General features: G+C 39.4%; 1 protein-coding gene across 8 annotated transcripts in view; it reads left to right on the top strand.

The window, feature by feature from the left end:
- The window catches only part of LOC105060616 (protein ACTIVITY OF BC1 COMPLEX KINASE 7, chloroplastic), a 62,214-nt gene that overhangs the window by 4,053 nt on the left and 41,365 nt on the right, over positions 1-16,796 (top strand). For 6 of the 8 annotated variants that reach the window (XR_012136157.1, XM_073247212.1, XM_073247218.1 and 3 more), the window contains exons 1-5: positions 11,077-11,261; positions 14,248-14,818; positions 15,299-15,442; positions 15,736-15,861; positions 16,493-16,580. Coding sequence is in view for 7 of the 8 variants with exons in the window: in XM_073247212.1 (XP_073103313.1) it covers positions 14,261-14,818; positions 15,299-15,442; positions 15,736-15,861; positions 16,493-16,580 (916 nt within the window). In the remaining variant the exon portion in view is untranslated. Of the gene's footprint in view, positions 1-11,076; positions 11,262-14,247; positions 14,819-15,298; positions 15,443-15,735; positions 15,862-16,492; positions 16,581-16,796 lie in introns of those variants that run through there. The other 2 variants (XM_073247215.1, XM_073247223.1) reach the window with 2 other exon arrangements.

Raw genomic sequence — 16,796 nt, 5'->3', positions numbered from 1 at the left:
TCGATCGCCGACCAACACGACTCGATCGTCGATCGTCGAATCAACGGCTCGATCATCGATCATCGAACCGACGGCCTCAACTTCTGAAGGCAAAAGGCCTCGACCAACATGGCTCGATCGTCGATCGTCGAATCAACGGCTCGATCACTGATTGCCGAACCGACGGCCTCGACCTCTGAAGGCAAAAGGCCTCGACCAACATGGCTCGATCATCGATCGCCGAACCAACGGCTCGATCGCCGACCAACATGGCTCAATCACTGATTGCCGAACCAACGGCTCGATCGCCGATTGCCGAACCAACGGCTCGATCGCCGACCAACACGGCTCTATCGTCGATCATCGAATCAACGGCTCGATCGTCGATCGCCGAATCAACGGCTCGATCGTCGATCGTCGAACCAACGGCTCGATCGCCGACCAACACGGCTCGATTATCGATCGCTGAATCAATGGCTCGATCGTCAATCACCGAATCAACGGCTCGATCATCGATCGTCGAACCAATGGCTCGATCGCCGAATCCACGGCTCGATCGCCAAATCAATGGCTCGATCGCCAATCATCGAATCAATGGCTCGATCGTCGTTCGCCGAATCAACGGCTCGATCATCGATCGTCGAACCAACGGCTCGATTGCCGACCAACACGGCTCGATCGTCGATCGTTGAAATCAATGACTCGATCACCGATCGTCGAACCGACGGCCTCGATCTCTGAAGGCAAAAGGCCTCGACCAACATGGCTCGATCGTCGATCGTCGAATCCACGGCTCGATCGTCAACCAACATGGCTCGATCGTCGATCGTCGAATCAACGGCTCGATCACCGATCGCCGAACCGACGGTCTCAGCCTCTGAAGGCAAAAGGCCTCGACTAACACGGCTCGATCGCCGATCATCGAATCAACGGCTCGATCATCGATCGTCGAACCGACGGCCTCGGCCTCTGAAGGTAAAAGGCCTCGACCAACACGGCTCGATCATCGATCGCCGAACCAACGGCTCGATCGCCGATCGCCGAACCAACAACTCAATCGCCGACCAACACGGCTCGATCGCCGATCGCCAAATCAACGTCTCGATCGTCGATCGCCGAATCAACGGCTCGATCGTCGATCGCTGAACCAACGGCTCGATCGCCGACCAACACGGCTCGATCGTCGATCGTCGAATCAATGGCTTGATCATCGATCGTCGAATCAACGGCTTGATCGTCGATCGTCGAACCAATGGCTCAATCGCCGAATCCATGGCTCGATCATCGAATCAATGGCTCGATCGCCGATCGTCGAATCAACGGCTCGATCGTCGATTGCCGAATCAATGGCTCGATCACCAATCGTCGAACCAATGGCCCCGTCTCTGAAGACAAAGGGCTTCGACCAACGCGGCTGGTTAACTTGCCAACTTAGCTTCGACTAAGAAAGGGCAAAACGCCAAGACAACTGCGACATACCCGTCCGACCAATGTCTGGACAACGGATATTCGACTTGCGACATACCGACCCAGTCACGACCCGTCGAAGGATATTCGGCTTGCCACCATCTATCATACGACTCGACATGCTACGTCAACAGATATTCGACTTGCGACATATCGACCCGGTCATGACCGGTCGAAGGATATTCGGCTTGCCACCGTCTATCATACGACTCGACATGCTACGTCAATGGATATTTGACTTGCCATCGTTATCCTATCCAAATACGTCGGATGCTACTCGACCATCAGACTCTGCGGAATGATCGTGTCGACGAGCAACGTTCGGAGGTTGTCCGACCTCCGACCCGATGTGCATACTCGACCTGCAGTCGGGATGACCGACATCGAATCGTTCGTTGATGCGATCGCTATAGTCGGGGCAAGACATGACGGAAAACCACTCCTTTCGTCCGAAGCCGTCGCCCACATGTTCAAGCGAGCCAACATGACATCGGACTCAGGAGTGGGGGGGCAACTGTTGGGATATACCGACTGACCCCCATACGCCGACTTACCCTCGGACCGGTCTGACCGACGACCGACGGATGACTCCGACCGATGCCCGACTCTACCGACCGCACCGACCGACGACTGCCGATAGTAGCTGCCGACATTGTCCGACTGAAGGAGTGTCGACCGAACCGACCCATGCTGTTCCCGACCGATCGAGCGGTCGAACCCATATTACTGACTCACTGTCGGGGGTGGCAGCCGACGTCCGACTTAAGCAAGACACCTGACCAGCCGACGATGCCTCCGGGTCATCACCTGACATTTCACAACCAAATGCCGACGCACAGTCGGTCGGCTCCTTCGAACGTCGTACGACTGCTGTGGGCCGTCGTTCTGACAAAGGCATGCGGCGTAGCCACCCTGGGACATTGTCCTGCCAAGAACATAGATTAACCCCAGCGATGTGACAAGTCCACAGCGACTTGACAGTCTGCGACGACTCTGACAGCCTCCGGCGATTTGACAACTCCTCCCGTTGTCTGCACCATTAATGACGGCATCATGCCGTGCTCTACTATAAAACGGGGAAGGCAACAGCGCTGGAAGAGGTTCTTTCGAAACTCCTGAACTCCCCCCCTCTCAAGCTCTCTCTCTCACTGAGCTCCTTGATTCTTTTCTACTGTTGCCTAGTCTTCTCTCTGACTTGACCGTCGGAGGGTCCCCGTTGGAGTCACCTCCGGTCAGTGCGGACTTCTTTTGCAGGCGCTCGCTCTCGGCGACCTGGCGACGAGGGGATTGGCCGCAACAATACCAATGGCTATAATAGGGGGACTAATCAATAACTGATCTTGAAAGGTCATCCAATATAGGCTGGATAATGATAGATCTTAAGAAGAAATATCTTTCACAGGCCGAACGAGAGATTGTAGAAGAATGTCAATATTCAATCAAATATCAAAATATAGACTGAGAACATAATCAATAAGTTGAATTACTCAACCAGTAGGTTGAAATGAATATATAGTTACAAGGTTGATATTACTAGGAAGATACTAATCTTAGATCAAGTATTAGAAAAGTAGATGAAAATACTAAGAATGTAGGTCGATATATCAAGAGTATAGGTTGGTACACTCAGGATGCAGACTGAGATGTCTGTCAGTATAGGTGCAAGTCAAGATGCCTGTCGGCCTAGGTGCAGGTCAATACATCGAGGATACCGATTGATACATCAAGTGTGTAGGCCGGATAACTAGAATGTATATCTAGAGAGCGAGAACTATTAGCTTAGGATGAGATCTTAATGGAGTAGAATTTTAGCATGACAGCTAACTGTCAACTGTTACCACCATGCATAATGAGAGAGAAGCAGTCACATTACCTATCATACATAAAAATAGTGATCCAAATAACATATAATAGAAAGGATAAGTGTCCAAAATGAATAAAGATATCCATCTCTCCATTACCCATGGTTTGAAAGAAGAGTGGCACTACCCAAGTGTAGCAAAATTGGTCCATGTGGTATACCATAGCAAACATAAGTGCTTAAAATGAAAAGTGGTTCCCATCTTTTCGCTATCCATGATATGAGTGAAAGAAAGCACTGCATATTTTGGCAATAGTAATAGCCCATGTGGCATACAATAGTGAGAATAAGTATCTAAAGCTAAGTATTAGTATCCATCTTACTAGTTAAGAACACCTATAAATATGTTTACAAAAAATAAAAGAGCACTTATAAATATTTAGTTGTAATCATGAAAAAGATTCTTTATCAAAAAAATGAATCACTTTATACTATCATCTTCTTTATTTTGCTCTAGTTTCTTTCGCATTAGATTTAATAGCATTCTGTGATTTCAAAAGTCCTTGGAGATTCAAAACAGCCAAACCCAATCTTATCTTCTCAAATTCCGGCCGCAAGCCAGTGGTATGCGTGCAAATCTCCTCGCACCACCATCTGCTTGGTATCCCATTTTTTGCCAAAAAAATAAGTTTTTGGCACGCTCAGTGGGATCTACGAATGCCGCCGAAGAATAAGACTGAAGGTCAGTCTTCCATCATGTTACAATTAGAGAATCCTATTAAAGATTCTTTGTCTATAAAGGAGCAATAGGTTTTCCGGACTAGGCAGGTGGAAAACTCCTCACCCTCACCGCGACTTCGTGTCCTTAGTGGTGGAGCCCAACAAGTCCCAAAAGAATGCTGGCCAACATGAAGCCCAACTTCCACATTGTGAGATCAATCTAATGGGTTGGCCCAGATGAAGAATAGTATTGCGCAATTCAAATACCATCTGGACGAAAGTCAAGGATCACTTGGAAGCATTCACGAGTCAATTTACTATGTTTTTTTTTTTTTTTGAGACCTTTAGTAAGCCGATAGGAGAGTTCTATGCAAATGTCAAAGAAAAATTGATAGATTGATTGTAGTTTGTTCAATCAAAATTAGTTCATAGATTTTTAAAAGCAGTCCCTAGTTTATGCGCTGATTACTCAGGAATTACAGTATAAAAATGTAAGAACTTTGGAATGGCCTGACTTACAAAAACTAATGTTATATGATTAGGAAAGGTCGAGTATTACATGGGAGAGCCATCTGAAATAAAGTCCTACATGTAGAATACTGAAGTACCTATCATGCCACAAGGCCCATTCGAGGCAGTTGCTTGAGCCAGCTATGGACCCAATGTAACTTGTAGTGGAGATTTCATTGGTCAATATGGGAATGGAATTGATGTGTCAGCGTGTCAAGCGATCGTCGGAGCCGCCGCCGCTCCATCCCACGAAGTATTATGCGCTTTGGCTAAGTCCGGATGGGAAGCATGCCCCGTGGTCTCCATCGGGGGTTGTCCTCGGGGCCCACTAGGCCCCGCCGGGGGATATGCCCTTCGGCCCGACGTCACGCAGACGGTCTCACGGTTTTGTCCTTTCGCCTCCCGTGGAAGAAAAAGATGCCTCGTGAGGGAAGGACGTGCTCGTATCCCTCTTAAGCACATGACACTTCAGAGTTTGCCCGATGTGAGACTTTTTAAGAGAGATCCCCCTGCGACCTGCTCACAACAGAAATTATGAAAGTAAGTCTATAGTTGAAGCTGTGGTTCATGCTGGGGGTAACATCTGGAAGAGGTGCGGCTATAAATGCCGAGGCCTAAGGTAGACCTAGAAATTTATTGTAGCAAGTGGCCCCGATCAATGATAGTTTGGTGCCTCTAGCAAACCCAACTATCAACGCAAGGGGCCAAGTCGGGTATCCACCAATCAGTAATGCATCTCCTCAAGGGATATGCTTATTTGGTTCAATGTTGGAAAAGAGTTTTAATCAAACTGATGCTGGCCCTTATATATGTGACCCATTGTAATCCTTTGTTTCAACCTTAATTATGTGCACACTTGCAGCAATGCATAGTACAACAGAATTAGGATAAGCAGGGTTAACCACCACCTAATCTAGCCCATTTGGTAGATTAGTTAGAGAACAACTTGATTTATCATTTTGATCAATTAATAGGCCAATTTATAGGAAGCTATATCTAGAATAATGTGACCAGGCCTATAAGTTCCCCCAAAGGATATGAAGTATCTAAATTTTCCAAGTTTCCAGGAGATGATAGAATATCAAAAGTGGAAATGATGGAATATCAACAGTTTGCCTATTACCATTTGAAAATTTTCTATGCAATCCTCTCCGTGGAAGGCAAGCACTACCATAAATTGTACCTCCACCAAATCCTCCATGGTATATACATGCCACTCAAATTCACCTTTATAATGATGTATATCTATCAATCCCCTTAGTAAGTGAAACAAGTGATTGAAAATTTTGGTTAACTTTCCTTTGATTCAACCAAGTTAGGTCAATGGATGTAGTGTTAGATACATCCCATCATCCTCCTGACCATCGCAAATGGGATGTGGAAGGCATTGTTTATACCACATTTACATTAATGGTTATGATATGAAGCTTGATCAATAGGAGGCCTCAAAAAGCCATCTAGTATAAACTATGTAATAGTTTCAGAAAGAATATCTTTGTAGACTGAATAAGAGGTTTTTGAAGGATGTCAACTTACAATCACATACCAAGATACACAATGAGAATATAATTAGTAGGCTGAATTACTCGTTTAGTAGATTAAAATACATAGCTAGTAAAATAAGTTATACATAGTCTATCGGTCGAAGTACTTGGACAACGAGATGAAATATATAATTAGTAGATTTGCTACTAGAAAGATGATAACCTTAGACCAAGAATTAGAAAAGCATATTGAAATACCAAGGATATGGATCTGATACACCAAGGATACAGGTCGGTATGCTAAGAGTGCAAGTCAAAATGCCTATCATCTAGGTGCAAGCCAAGATGCCTATCAACTTAGGTGCAGCCGATACACAAGGGTGCAAACTGATTATCAAGTGCACGGGCTGATATATCAAGAGTGCAAATTGATTACTAAGTGTATAAGTCAGTACACTAAGGGTGCAGACCGATATGCCAAGTTTGTAGGCCAATACGCCAAGTGTGTAGGCCAAGTAATTAAGATGTATATCCAGAGAATGAGAGTTATCAGTCTAAGATTAGATCTTGATGGAGTAGAATTTTGGGATGGTGGCTAGCCAATTATTATCATTACCCATAATATAGGAAGTTATATTATCTAATGTGAATAAAAATGGTGGTCTATATGACATACAATAGAAAGGAGACCGCCACGATGTGACAGGAGATGCTATGCATCGAGTGTAGTAAAAATGATCCATGTTGTATGTCATACTAAAGATAAATATCTAAAATGGTTAGTGGTTTATCATCTTTCCACTATTCATGATGTGAGAGAAAAGAAAACACTACCTACTTTAGCAATAGTGGCCCATGTGCACGTAATAGTGAGGATAAATGCCCAAAGCTAAATATTAGTATCCATCCCATTGGCCAAGAGCACTTATAATTATGAAAAAAAGATTGTCCTTAGAATAATGAAATCACTTTATATCATCTAGTTTTTGTTGTTGCTTATATTTTCTTTTTTTTTTTTCTTTTTTTTTTTTACAGTTGATTTAGCCAGCATTCTATAATTCCAAAAGTTCCTGCAAATTTAAGATAATTGAATTTGATCTTATCTTCTTCAAATTTTGGCCACAATCCGGAGACGTGCCATGCAAATCTCCTCGTGACACCATTTTCTTGATATCGTATTTTCGACTAAAAAAATATGGGAAACAGTTTGTTCTTAATTAAGGAGCATCTATATTTTAGAGCTATTATTTGTACTACTCTTGGTAGAGTTATCTGAAATTTAGAGTTGCTAATTGTGTTGCTTTTATAGAGTTATTTGAAATTTATGATCAATATTTGTGTTGCTCTTAAGGATTTATCTAGCAACTAGAAAATCTACATAAAAAGCTAAGAAAAAAATTATCATATAAAGAAAATTTTTGGAATATATGGTGGCAACATTTTTCAATATATCAACTTTTTGTTGAAATAAAGAAATCAAATACTAGTTCTTTCAATGAAAACTAGTTTTTTTACATTTTTCCATGTATACCTCTGAAAATATCAAATATTGCATGTGCCTTCCTGTAATCTTTAAATTTGCATATATATCATAACAAACTTCTTTTTTTTGCAATAATATCCTTGTCATTTTCTTTCATCACCAGCTGCCAATCTATGCAAAATAAAAATTACAAGGGGTATGTGCACGAAATCTGATATTTTTAAGGCTACACATGCAGGAATCCCATTATTTTGTAAGCAAACATACCTTCACGAAGCTATTCAAATTTTCTTTTAGAATTGCTATTCATATTGCCCTTATAAAATTATCTTGAGTCTGAAAATCTTAACTTTGTTACCCTCACAAAGCTTTTATTATTATTATTATTGATCCTCCCTCAAGGAGCTAGTGCATGAATATGTGGTACACGCCTGTGCCTAGGAAACAAACGTGCTACCACTCGCCTAAATGCATTGGCATGCGTGAATTTCAACGCATGCACAAAGTAAAGGATATCAGACAGTGGAGAGTGTAATTGAAACGAAATTGATACTTCATTGGTTTACCACATTAATTAGATTTCAGCTAATATAGGTAATATAAAATTAAAAATGATAAAAGATTTGGTCTTGCTAAAAGTTTTAACAAAAAACTAGCAATTAGCAAACTTATATAAAAAATTTATCCCCTCTAGTCGCCTCCCACAAAGTCCTGAAATACATAATCTATGCAGTATGTAAGCAATGCTATCAAAATACACCTACCATGGTATATTGTTGGGGAAGCGAATCGTGGACCCGACCTGGATCGGTCTTTTCAATTTGGTTTAAATGGGTTTTTCTAAAAATCTGGTTTAGTGTTGCTTCGAGAAAATTCGAACTGACCAAAAAAAAAAAAGGTTCAACTTCGGTTCATGTTTTCAAAAAGATAATTTAAATTGAACTCAAAACCGGGCCTATGTCCAAACCAGCCCAAGTTTCACCTAACAAAAACCAGCACACCTTCCAACTTTCTCTCTCGCCCGTGCATCCTCTCCCCCGCGCAATACTTGCTCCCTCATCCTCTTTCTCTCGCCAGTGATTCTCACCTACATATCCTCTCTCTCTCTCTCATAATTTTTTCCATGCATCGTCCCTCTTATGAATCTCACCCACACATTTTCTCTCCGGACTCATTTGGTTGATAAAAAGTGGAGAGAGAATGAGGCAATTACTGAGAAGTAGAGAGAGGACCTCTTATTTGATTGGAGTTTTAAGAGAAGAGAAAGTGAAAAAAGTTCTTCCCATGAGAAGTCATTTATCACATTTCATATGAAGTGAAAATCTATACAAAAGTTAGATTTTGACGCTTCCTATGAGATGAAAAGTGGTGATATTTTTTCTTTCTCAAAATATCTTTTTAAGATCCACGATTAAAATTTTGTAAAATTTCAATGGATGACTGGGATGAAAGACTGAATAGTAATATAATATTATATTAATATTATCTTAATATTTATATGAATATAATATTAATATTATAATATTTATTATATTTTTATATTTTTAATAATATAGTATTTTTTATTAATATATTAATATAATATAATATTTATATCTATATTAATAAATTTATTATATTAATATTATATTGATATCATATTAATATTATATTAATATCATATTGATATATACTAGTATTATATTAACATAATAAATTACTATGGTCTAATGTTATATTATAATATATTAATATTATATTAATATTATATTAATATTATATTAATATTAATATTAATATAATATTTATATTTATATAAAATTTAGGAGTAAAAATGGTATGGTCTTATATCTACTAAGGGTATAATAGGTATTTTATATAATTTTTTTAAAAAATGAGTGCTTAACCAAACATAAGCTATTCTACAATAAATCATTTTCTCATAGTCAATCAAACATATCAAAATCTTATTATCAAAAAATAATTTTTTGAAAATTTATTTTTAAAGAAGAAAAAGTTTTTCTGCGAATCAAATTAGTTTAAACTATTCTTTTCGAAAGGGAAGAAGAAATCAAAAGTTAGAGTGATTAAGCCTCAATTCCTCTTCCTTCTCCTTATCTTGTCCTAACGGAATCTAGCAATTGCACCACTGATCGATGCGGGAGTAATGATGTATGAGGCAAAGCATGAGGGTGAGGAGATAGTAACAAATGGTAGTGATGGTTATGGTGCTGACGAGGTTGAGCAAAATGTTATAGATGAGGTTCTGAGTCTCCTTGGCCATCGTGGACATTATATCGAAGCTGATGTAGATGAAGAAGAGAATGGTGGAGGTGGAGAGAGGTCGCAGGTGTCAAAAGCGGTGAAGTTGGAGAGATCCTTTGGTGGGCGATAATGATGAAGACAATGACGGTGAGATGGATGATGCATGCGACATGGCTAAAGTGAGAGACAATTTTGATGCTAAGGCTAGTGACGAGGCTGACAATGGTGGTGGTGGCGATGAGATCGAGGCGGTTGTAGATTGAAGAAAGGGTTGGGATTCAGATGCCGAAGTTGTCCGAGTGCAAATAGCCAATAGAAAATGTTGCAGATCCCTTCACCTTCATTTGTCTTCTCCAATGGTCATCTCTAATAACAGCCAACAAGGTATCCCCACTTCCCCCCTCTCTCTCTCTTTAATCATTCATGCTAGGAGTAGGGGTGCAAATGGGTCGGATCGGATTGGCTTATGAGTGACTCCAATCTGATTCAATCTCTCGATCGAGTTCTAATGTTGGATCCAGATCCAACCCAATTGAAAATTGGGTCGGATCCATAATCAAAAAGTCTGTCCCATTGAATTATTTGGATTGGGTTGGGTCCATTTATAATCCGATCTTTATCTAAAAATTTTGGTTTTGATTTGGATCCAAATTCTGATCGGATCTTGTTCATATGATAAACTAACATATGCGAAGTTTATAACAAAAAAAAATAAACATTATTTTACTTTGACTATTAATTTATAAGTAATTTTTTAAAATCTCATAGTCAAATTGAGTAAAACTATATGAAAAATAACAATATTACAAGAACATTTGGAATTCTAATCTCACTTTATTTGTTCTATAGTTTACATGTTGGATTCAATACTGAATTTAGATCAGATCAAATCAGATCCGAATTCAGTAAATTCAGTTCCGACCTGAAATATTAAACAGATCGAATTTTAGAATCCAACACGATCCCGTGGGTCTTTTAAAAAGAATGGGATTGGATCTAAACAGATCGGATTGGGTCGGGTTATAAGTCGATATGATCCATTTGCAGTCTTAGCTGGGAGAGAGACCGTTAGTAGCTCCCTTTTCCCCCACACTGTCGACTCCATGACCAATCTGATAAATCAAACCCAACCAAACCGCATGTTTTTTACTCGATTTGAACCAATTTTAGCATAGACCTCGTTCGATTTTGATTTTAATATTGGAAAACCGATTTAAATCGTTTTGGGTTCAGGAATACTTTAAAACCGGCCCAACCCGGACAGCAAATGACCAGGCTGGACGCCTGTTTCTGTCGTTTAGCTGACGAATGGAGTTTTGAAACCCCACGCTTTTTCTCTTGTCCTCCCGTCACTTCACACCCGCCAATTTCTCTCCTCCCTTCTTCTCCCTGCTATTTTCCTCGCCAAGAATCACTCCTTTTCCCACCGCCTTACGTCTCTTATAAATACCCCGCCTTCCCTCCCTCTTTCCCTTGTTCCATGGATTTTTTCCTGTGCTCTGTTCCGTTTTCCTTTCACTGCGAGCGGGGAGAGCTCTCAGGGATGCCTAGGTGATTATATCGAACTTTCATGGTTCGTGTTCTTTCTCTGTGTTCTATCTCCGCGTTCTTTTTCCGATTTCTTGATGTCTTCTTGATTTCGGTTCATGGGATTGTAAGTGTGATAAAAGATTGATTCTTTTGTTCTTCCTACTTATCATAACTGGGGACGGTTTGATGTTTACTACTGAAATTGCTTCTTCCTGTACGATGCATTACGTTAGAAAAGATTGTTCATGGATATGGATGACAGTGTTCAAGTGATTGGATCTAAGCGTTTGTCTTTCTTTGTTCTTCTGTTCTTGGTTTCTTGATGTCACAGTTCGTGATTTGAGGGAGAAAGATGGAATTATTTTGGTTTGGAGGAATTGTATACCTTTAATTACTAGTTCTTTTCTTTCATTTTTTTCCCTCAACAAGTTGGACTGATACTGATTGAAGAGTGAGGTTTTCTTGGGACTTACTTTTGAGGATCGGAAGTCTTTCCTTCTTTTCCTTTCTCTCTCAAGATTCTGGATTGATACAGAGCAAACTAGTTTTTGCTAGCCAGTTACAGTTAGGTGTCTATATTTGAGGTTTCTTGGGGTTTAGAGTTTTACGGATTGGAAGAAGCTTTGGTTGTAAAGGTGCTCTAAGAGGTCTTCTATAGAATGTTCTTTTTCCTATTTATTGAAACTGGAGATGGTTTGGTGGGTATCTAAATTAGTGCCAATCTTGGCTTGGATGTTATAGCGGTTGTAATGAGTTACTTCTTCCTGTTCAGTACATATCATTATCAGGGATTCTACGATTATGTGGACAGATTGTAAATAATGTTAAGACAGAATTTGGCAGGTGACTGCATTAAGGTGTTTTTATCTTTTTCTTCCTCTGTTTCTACTTTTCTTTGTTTCTTAAAGTCACGGTTTGTGATTTGAGTTTGAAGACTAAATGATTTCAATTAGGAGGAATCATACATTATAAAGATTAGTCCTTTTATTTTCTTTTCTTTCCTTCACTTACTGTCTTATCTTGTTGGTCTGATACAGATTGGAATAGCTTTGTCTAGCAAGTTAATTTACTAGTTTTTAGCTTTTTGCCTTTTTAAGGGGCTTAGAGTTCGAGGATTGAAAGAAAGTTTCAGTTTTTACTGATGCAATAAGCCTATCTTGAGTAGGTAGTGCCCAGTTGATATCCTAAGAAGTCATCTATGGCAAGTTAGAGGTTCATTCTGCTTCCTATCTACTGGAACTGAAAACTTTTGATATTTAGTATGGAATTTTAATGGCGAGCCATGAGCTGTAATTGACAGTGGCTATGGCAAGTTACTGCTTATTTTTATACACTATCCTGTAATGGACAGTGGTTTTTAGGAGATTGCAGGTAATTAAATTGAAGCACAGCACTTTTATCTTTCTCTGCCTTGTTTCTTTGTTCCTCCTTTTCTTGATATGGTGATTCATGACTTTGGCCGGCATGAAGGTTTCAGTTTGGAAATATCATAAAGACTACAAAGGTTGGTTTGTTTCTTTGTTTTTCTTCTTTTTTTTCTCTAATGATATTGGATTGATCGAGATTGAAATAGCTTTCATTAGCCAGTTGGTCATCTAGATTCGAGGTTTTCTTGTGCTCTAGCTTTTGAGAATTGGAAGAAAGTTTTGAATTTCATTGATACAGTCAGCTTAACTGGAAAGAGCAGTGTGTAATTGGAAAGGTATGCTTAGAGGTCTTCTATGACTTGTTTTTCCCCCCCTACTTACTGAAACTGGAAATTTCTTGATGTTTAACATTGTGATCAGTGGCATTCTTCGATTGGGACATATAATGGCTATGACAAGTTGCTGCTTCCTCTGCTATGTATCATTTAATAGAAGATTGTTATGTGATATGGAATAACTCCATATGTCCTGAAGAAATTTGTAGATGTTACAATTTAGTTTTAGCCATCTTGGTATGATAACATTGAAATGACTCGGTTATCCAGTTAGTTGACTAGATCTGAGACTTTTTCTTGGGTTTTAGGTTTGAGAATTATGATTATCGTCCTTATAGTTAGCTTAGTTTGAAGTGGCGGTATCCAGCTAGAGAAGGTCTATAGAAGTCCACTAGGGCTTCTTTTTCTTTCTATTTATTGAAACTTGTCATGATTTGTAGTTCAATTTTTGAAATTAGCAGCTGTCTTGGATTGTGATTATAGTGCCTATATGAGCATCTGTTTCATGTATAACAAATAAATCTTTATTTGATACATGGTATAACACCCTTTTTTTTAAAAGCTTAGTTTGCGGTGCATGAGGTATGTGGATGCAAATGTTGCCATACTTTACACAGGTTTTGTCTCAAGGTAGCCTTAGGATTTATTTGGTTCACAAGAAGAGGAGGGGAGAATGCGTGGTCAATGGAAAAATGGAGAAGAGCCTCGTGTTTGGTTGGAGTTTTCAAAAAAGAGATGGGAAAGTAGCATTCTCACAGGAATAAAATTTTCATATTTCATGAGAAATAAAAACCCATGTGGGACATGCGAAAGTCCAACTCTCATGGGGTTGTGAATTGGGGCATTTTTCTTCCCAAAATATGCTTTTATGCTTTTAGATAAAATAGGTAAGATCTTTCACTTTATTAAGGGCATAATATGTATTTTACAACTTTGCTAGGAAAGTAGATGCTCCACTAATTATAAGCTACTCTGAAATGTGCTACTTTTGCATAGTCAACAAAATCGTGAAAACCATTTTCTCAGGCATCATGTGTCTAGGTATCAGTTTTTTAGAAAAAAATATTCCAATGAGGAAAAAATTTTTCCATGAACCAAACAAGGTTAGTGTGACTGGCTCTCGCCCTAACTCCAACCCTCAAAATTGGTGTTGAATTACTGGCAAAAGCAATTATAGGCAAGAGAAGGGAAACACTATAAAAGAGCCGTCTCCTGTTGTGTAGTAATAGGTGGAATTTGATGAACTGTATTGATTTCTGACAAGTGCTTTTTGTAATTACAGTAGCATTCTTTTACCCCTGATGGTATATGTCGATGTAAATTACAGATCTTGATCTCTGATGGCGGTAGTACTGGCTTCGAATTGCTGCTTCCATCGGCGCTTTGAGCATTTACATCAAGCACAACTAATAAATGATTATTTTAGTTTCGCCGGGTCCATCTCCAGCGTGAAATTCTCAAAGTTTGAATCATCAGTGAACAGTTCCATATCAACAAAAACTCTTCCTAGGTTTCTAATGGAAGCATGTCGGATGGAAGCTGGTAGGTCCACTAGACGGGATACCAAAATGGTCCCCACAAAGGAATTGATGAAAAGCAAGGGTACTCCTCGTCAAAAGCTAGGGTCAAAGGCGGCGGTTTTTAATGGAGTGAATCTGGTTAAAAGGGACAGTACATCTGCTCTTGTTAAAACTCAGAAAAAGACTTCTGAAGAGATTCCTTTCATGGACGAGTTAAAAGTTCTGCCTTCAGAGGAAGGTTTCAGCTGGGCCGAGGACAACTACCGTGCCTGGCGAAGGACTATAGACGTCTGGACATTTCTGCTTATCTTACGCCTGCGTGTTCTCTTGGACAATGCAAAATGGGCATACCTCGGTGGATTTACAGTAGAGGAGCAGGTATGCTTTAAAACCTCAATGAGAACTTCCTTATCTTACAGCTGGTTGGCTCAGGATTGTGTTGAATCGTAAATCTCATGTTTCCTGGTGTTAAGATCCTTTTAGGGAATTAACAAGGAATGTTCCCATAACTCTAGCAAACTTCTGTCATATAGCCAGCTAGAAGGCTGCAGAACAATGTGAACTCCTCAATAAATTACTACATCATGATAATGGGATCTTTAAGTGCAAATCTAGCATCACCACCTTCTAAATTAACTTCGCTCTTTTTCTCATGTCTAACACTGATGCTAAAGGCATATAAACTTTGTTTTTTTACTACTCTCTCTTGATTCATTTTTCAGATTTTGGTCGAAAAATTTTGTTTGGGGACGATATGTCAATTTTGGTTATTTTGACTGTTGATTTTGATATTTATGCTTGAAAGTTCTGGTTTTATATAATTCTGTTTGGGTTTTGAATAAGCATCTCCTTGTACAGAAAATCAGAAGGCAGAAAACTGCTTCCTGGTTGAGAGAACAAATTTTACAACTTGGGCCAACTTTCATCAAATTGGGGCAGTTTTCTTCCACAAGATCTGATATATTACCCAGAGAATTTGTGGATGAGCTTGCCAAGCTGCAGGTATTTGTCATATAGTCATGATTTGATTGTATAATCATCTAACAGAGAAATTACTCTGCCACTGATTTCGCTTGTTTTATCAATTTGCGATAGTGAAGAGGGTAATGCAGTCTCCATATTGTATATACAACTTTACAGTCAAGCAGATAGGTTGTCCATCCATTTGTAGTGCTGGGTGCATCTTATAAACAACCTAACCCCTCACTCACACACACAACCCGACTCACTTGCTCACTCATCCGCATATAAAGTTCTCACCCTAACCTTGTGAAGTTTATTTACTTTTTATGCAGGATCGTGTACCTGCATTCTCACCTGAAAAAGCAAGAGCTTTCATACAAAGCGAGTTGGGTTCTCCAGTTGATGTGTTATTCAAGGAGTTTGAAGATCGACCCATAGCTGCAGCTAGTCTTGGCCAGGTGTTTGCTCCATGTAGTAGCAACTCTTATTCCTAACATTAAATTTCAACTTCAGTTAATTCTTGCTCCTCAATACTATGGTGAAGACTTAATGGATTTTTGTATCACTTGTTTTATATTCTATTTTTAATTTTGATTTTTATTTTTTTGTCTTGGAAACTATTTTAATTCTAGTTAGAGAAGAAAGATGTTGGTGACGCAGCGTGACAGTTTGTGTCCACAGAAATATATTTTGCTTTTAATAGTTTGATAGCAGTTCAAAAAAATGCCCCAAAGTGCCTATAGATATGGTTGCATACATGTAAAGATACACAAACACACATAAAAGCGTATATAGGTATGTGTACACATGCACAAACATAACTTTTCTGCTTCTAATTGTAAAATAATATCACTAACACCTGTTTAGTTTTGAAGTTTTTCCCTAATTGGATTGATAATCTAATTTGCTTCTCCGCTTTGCTCATGCAAGTTTGGGCCTTCCCTTGGAACTAAAACCAATGATTAAACCTTGCTACCTTCTTATGCATTTAGTCCTCTTTTCTGGCTACTAAACATTCTTTAATGGTGAGACAAACTTTCAGAGGATTCCTCAGATCTCTGGTTTGACTTTATAAATGTTTTTCCCCAGGTGCATCGAGCAATCCTGCATAATGGAGAGAAAGTTGCTGTTAAAGTTCAGAGGCCAGGTCTCAAAAACCTTTTTGATATTGATTTAAGTAAGAGAACCAAACTCTTTTGTCATCATACTTTTGACTTCATGATTGCTAAATGTGATGAAGCTTTCACTAAGAGAATATGGTGTCACTACCTATTGTATTGTACATGCACTAGTATGCACATGTTTTGTTGCTGTTAGTCTAAGTGTTCCCTCATTCTTTGCAATGATGCTTATGATATAGAATATTCACATGGTTTCAATACATGCAAACCTT

This window comes from Elaeis guineensis, chromosome 1 (assembly GCF_000442705.2).
Source record: "Elaeis guineensis isolate ETL-2024a chromosome 1, EG11, whole genome shotgun sequence".
Taxonomy (NCBI): domain Eukaryota; kingdom Viridiplantae; phylum Streptophyta; class Magnoliopsida; order Arecales; family Arecaceae; genus Elaeis; species Elaeis guineensis.
This window is presented reverse-complemented; position numbering and strand designations above follow the sequence as displayed.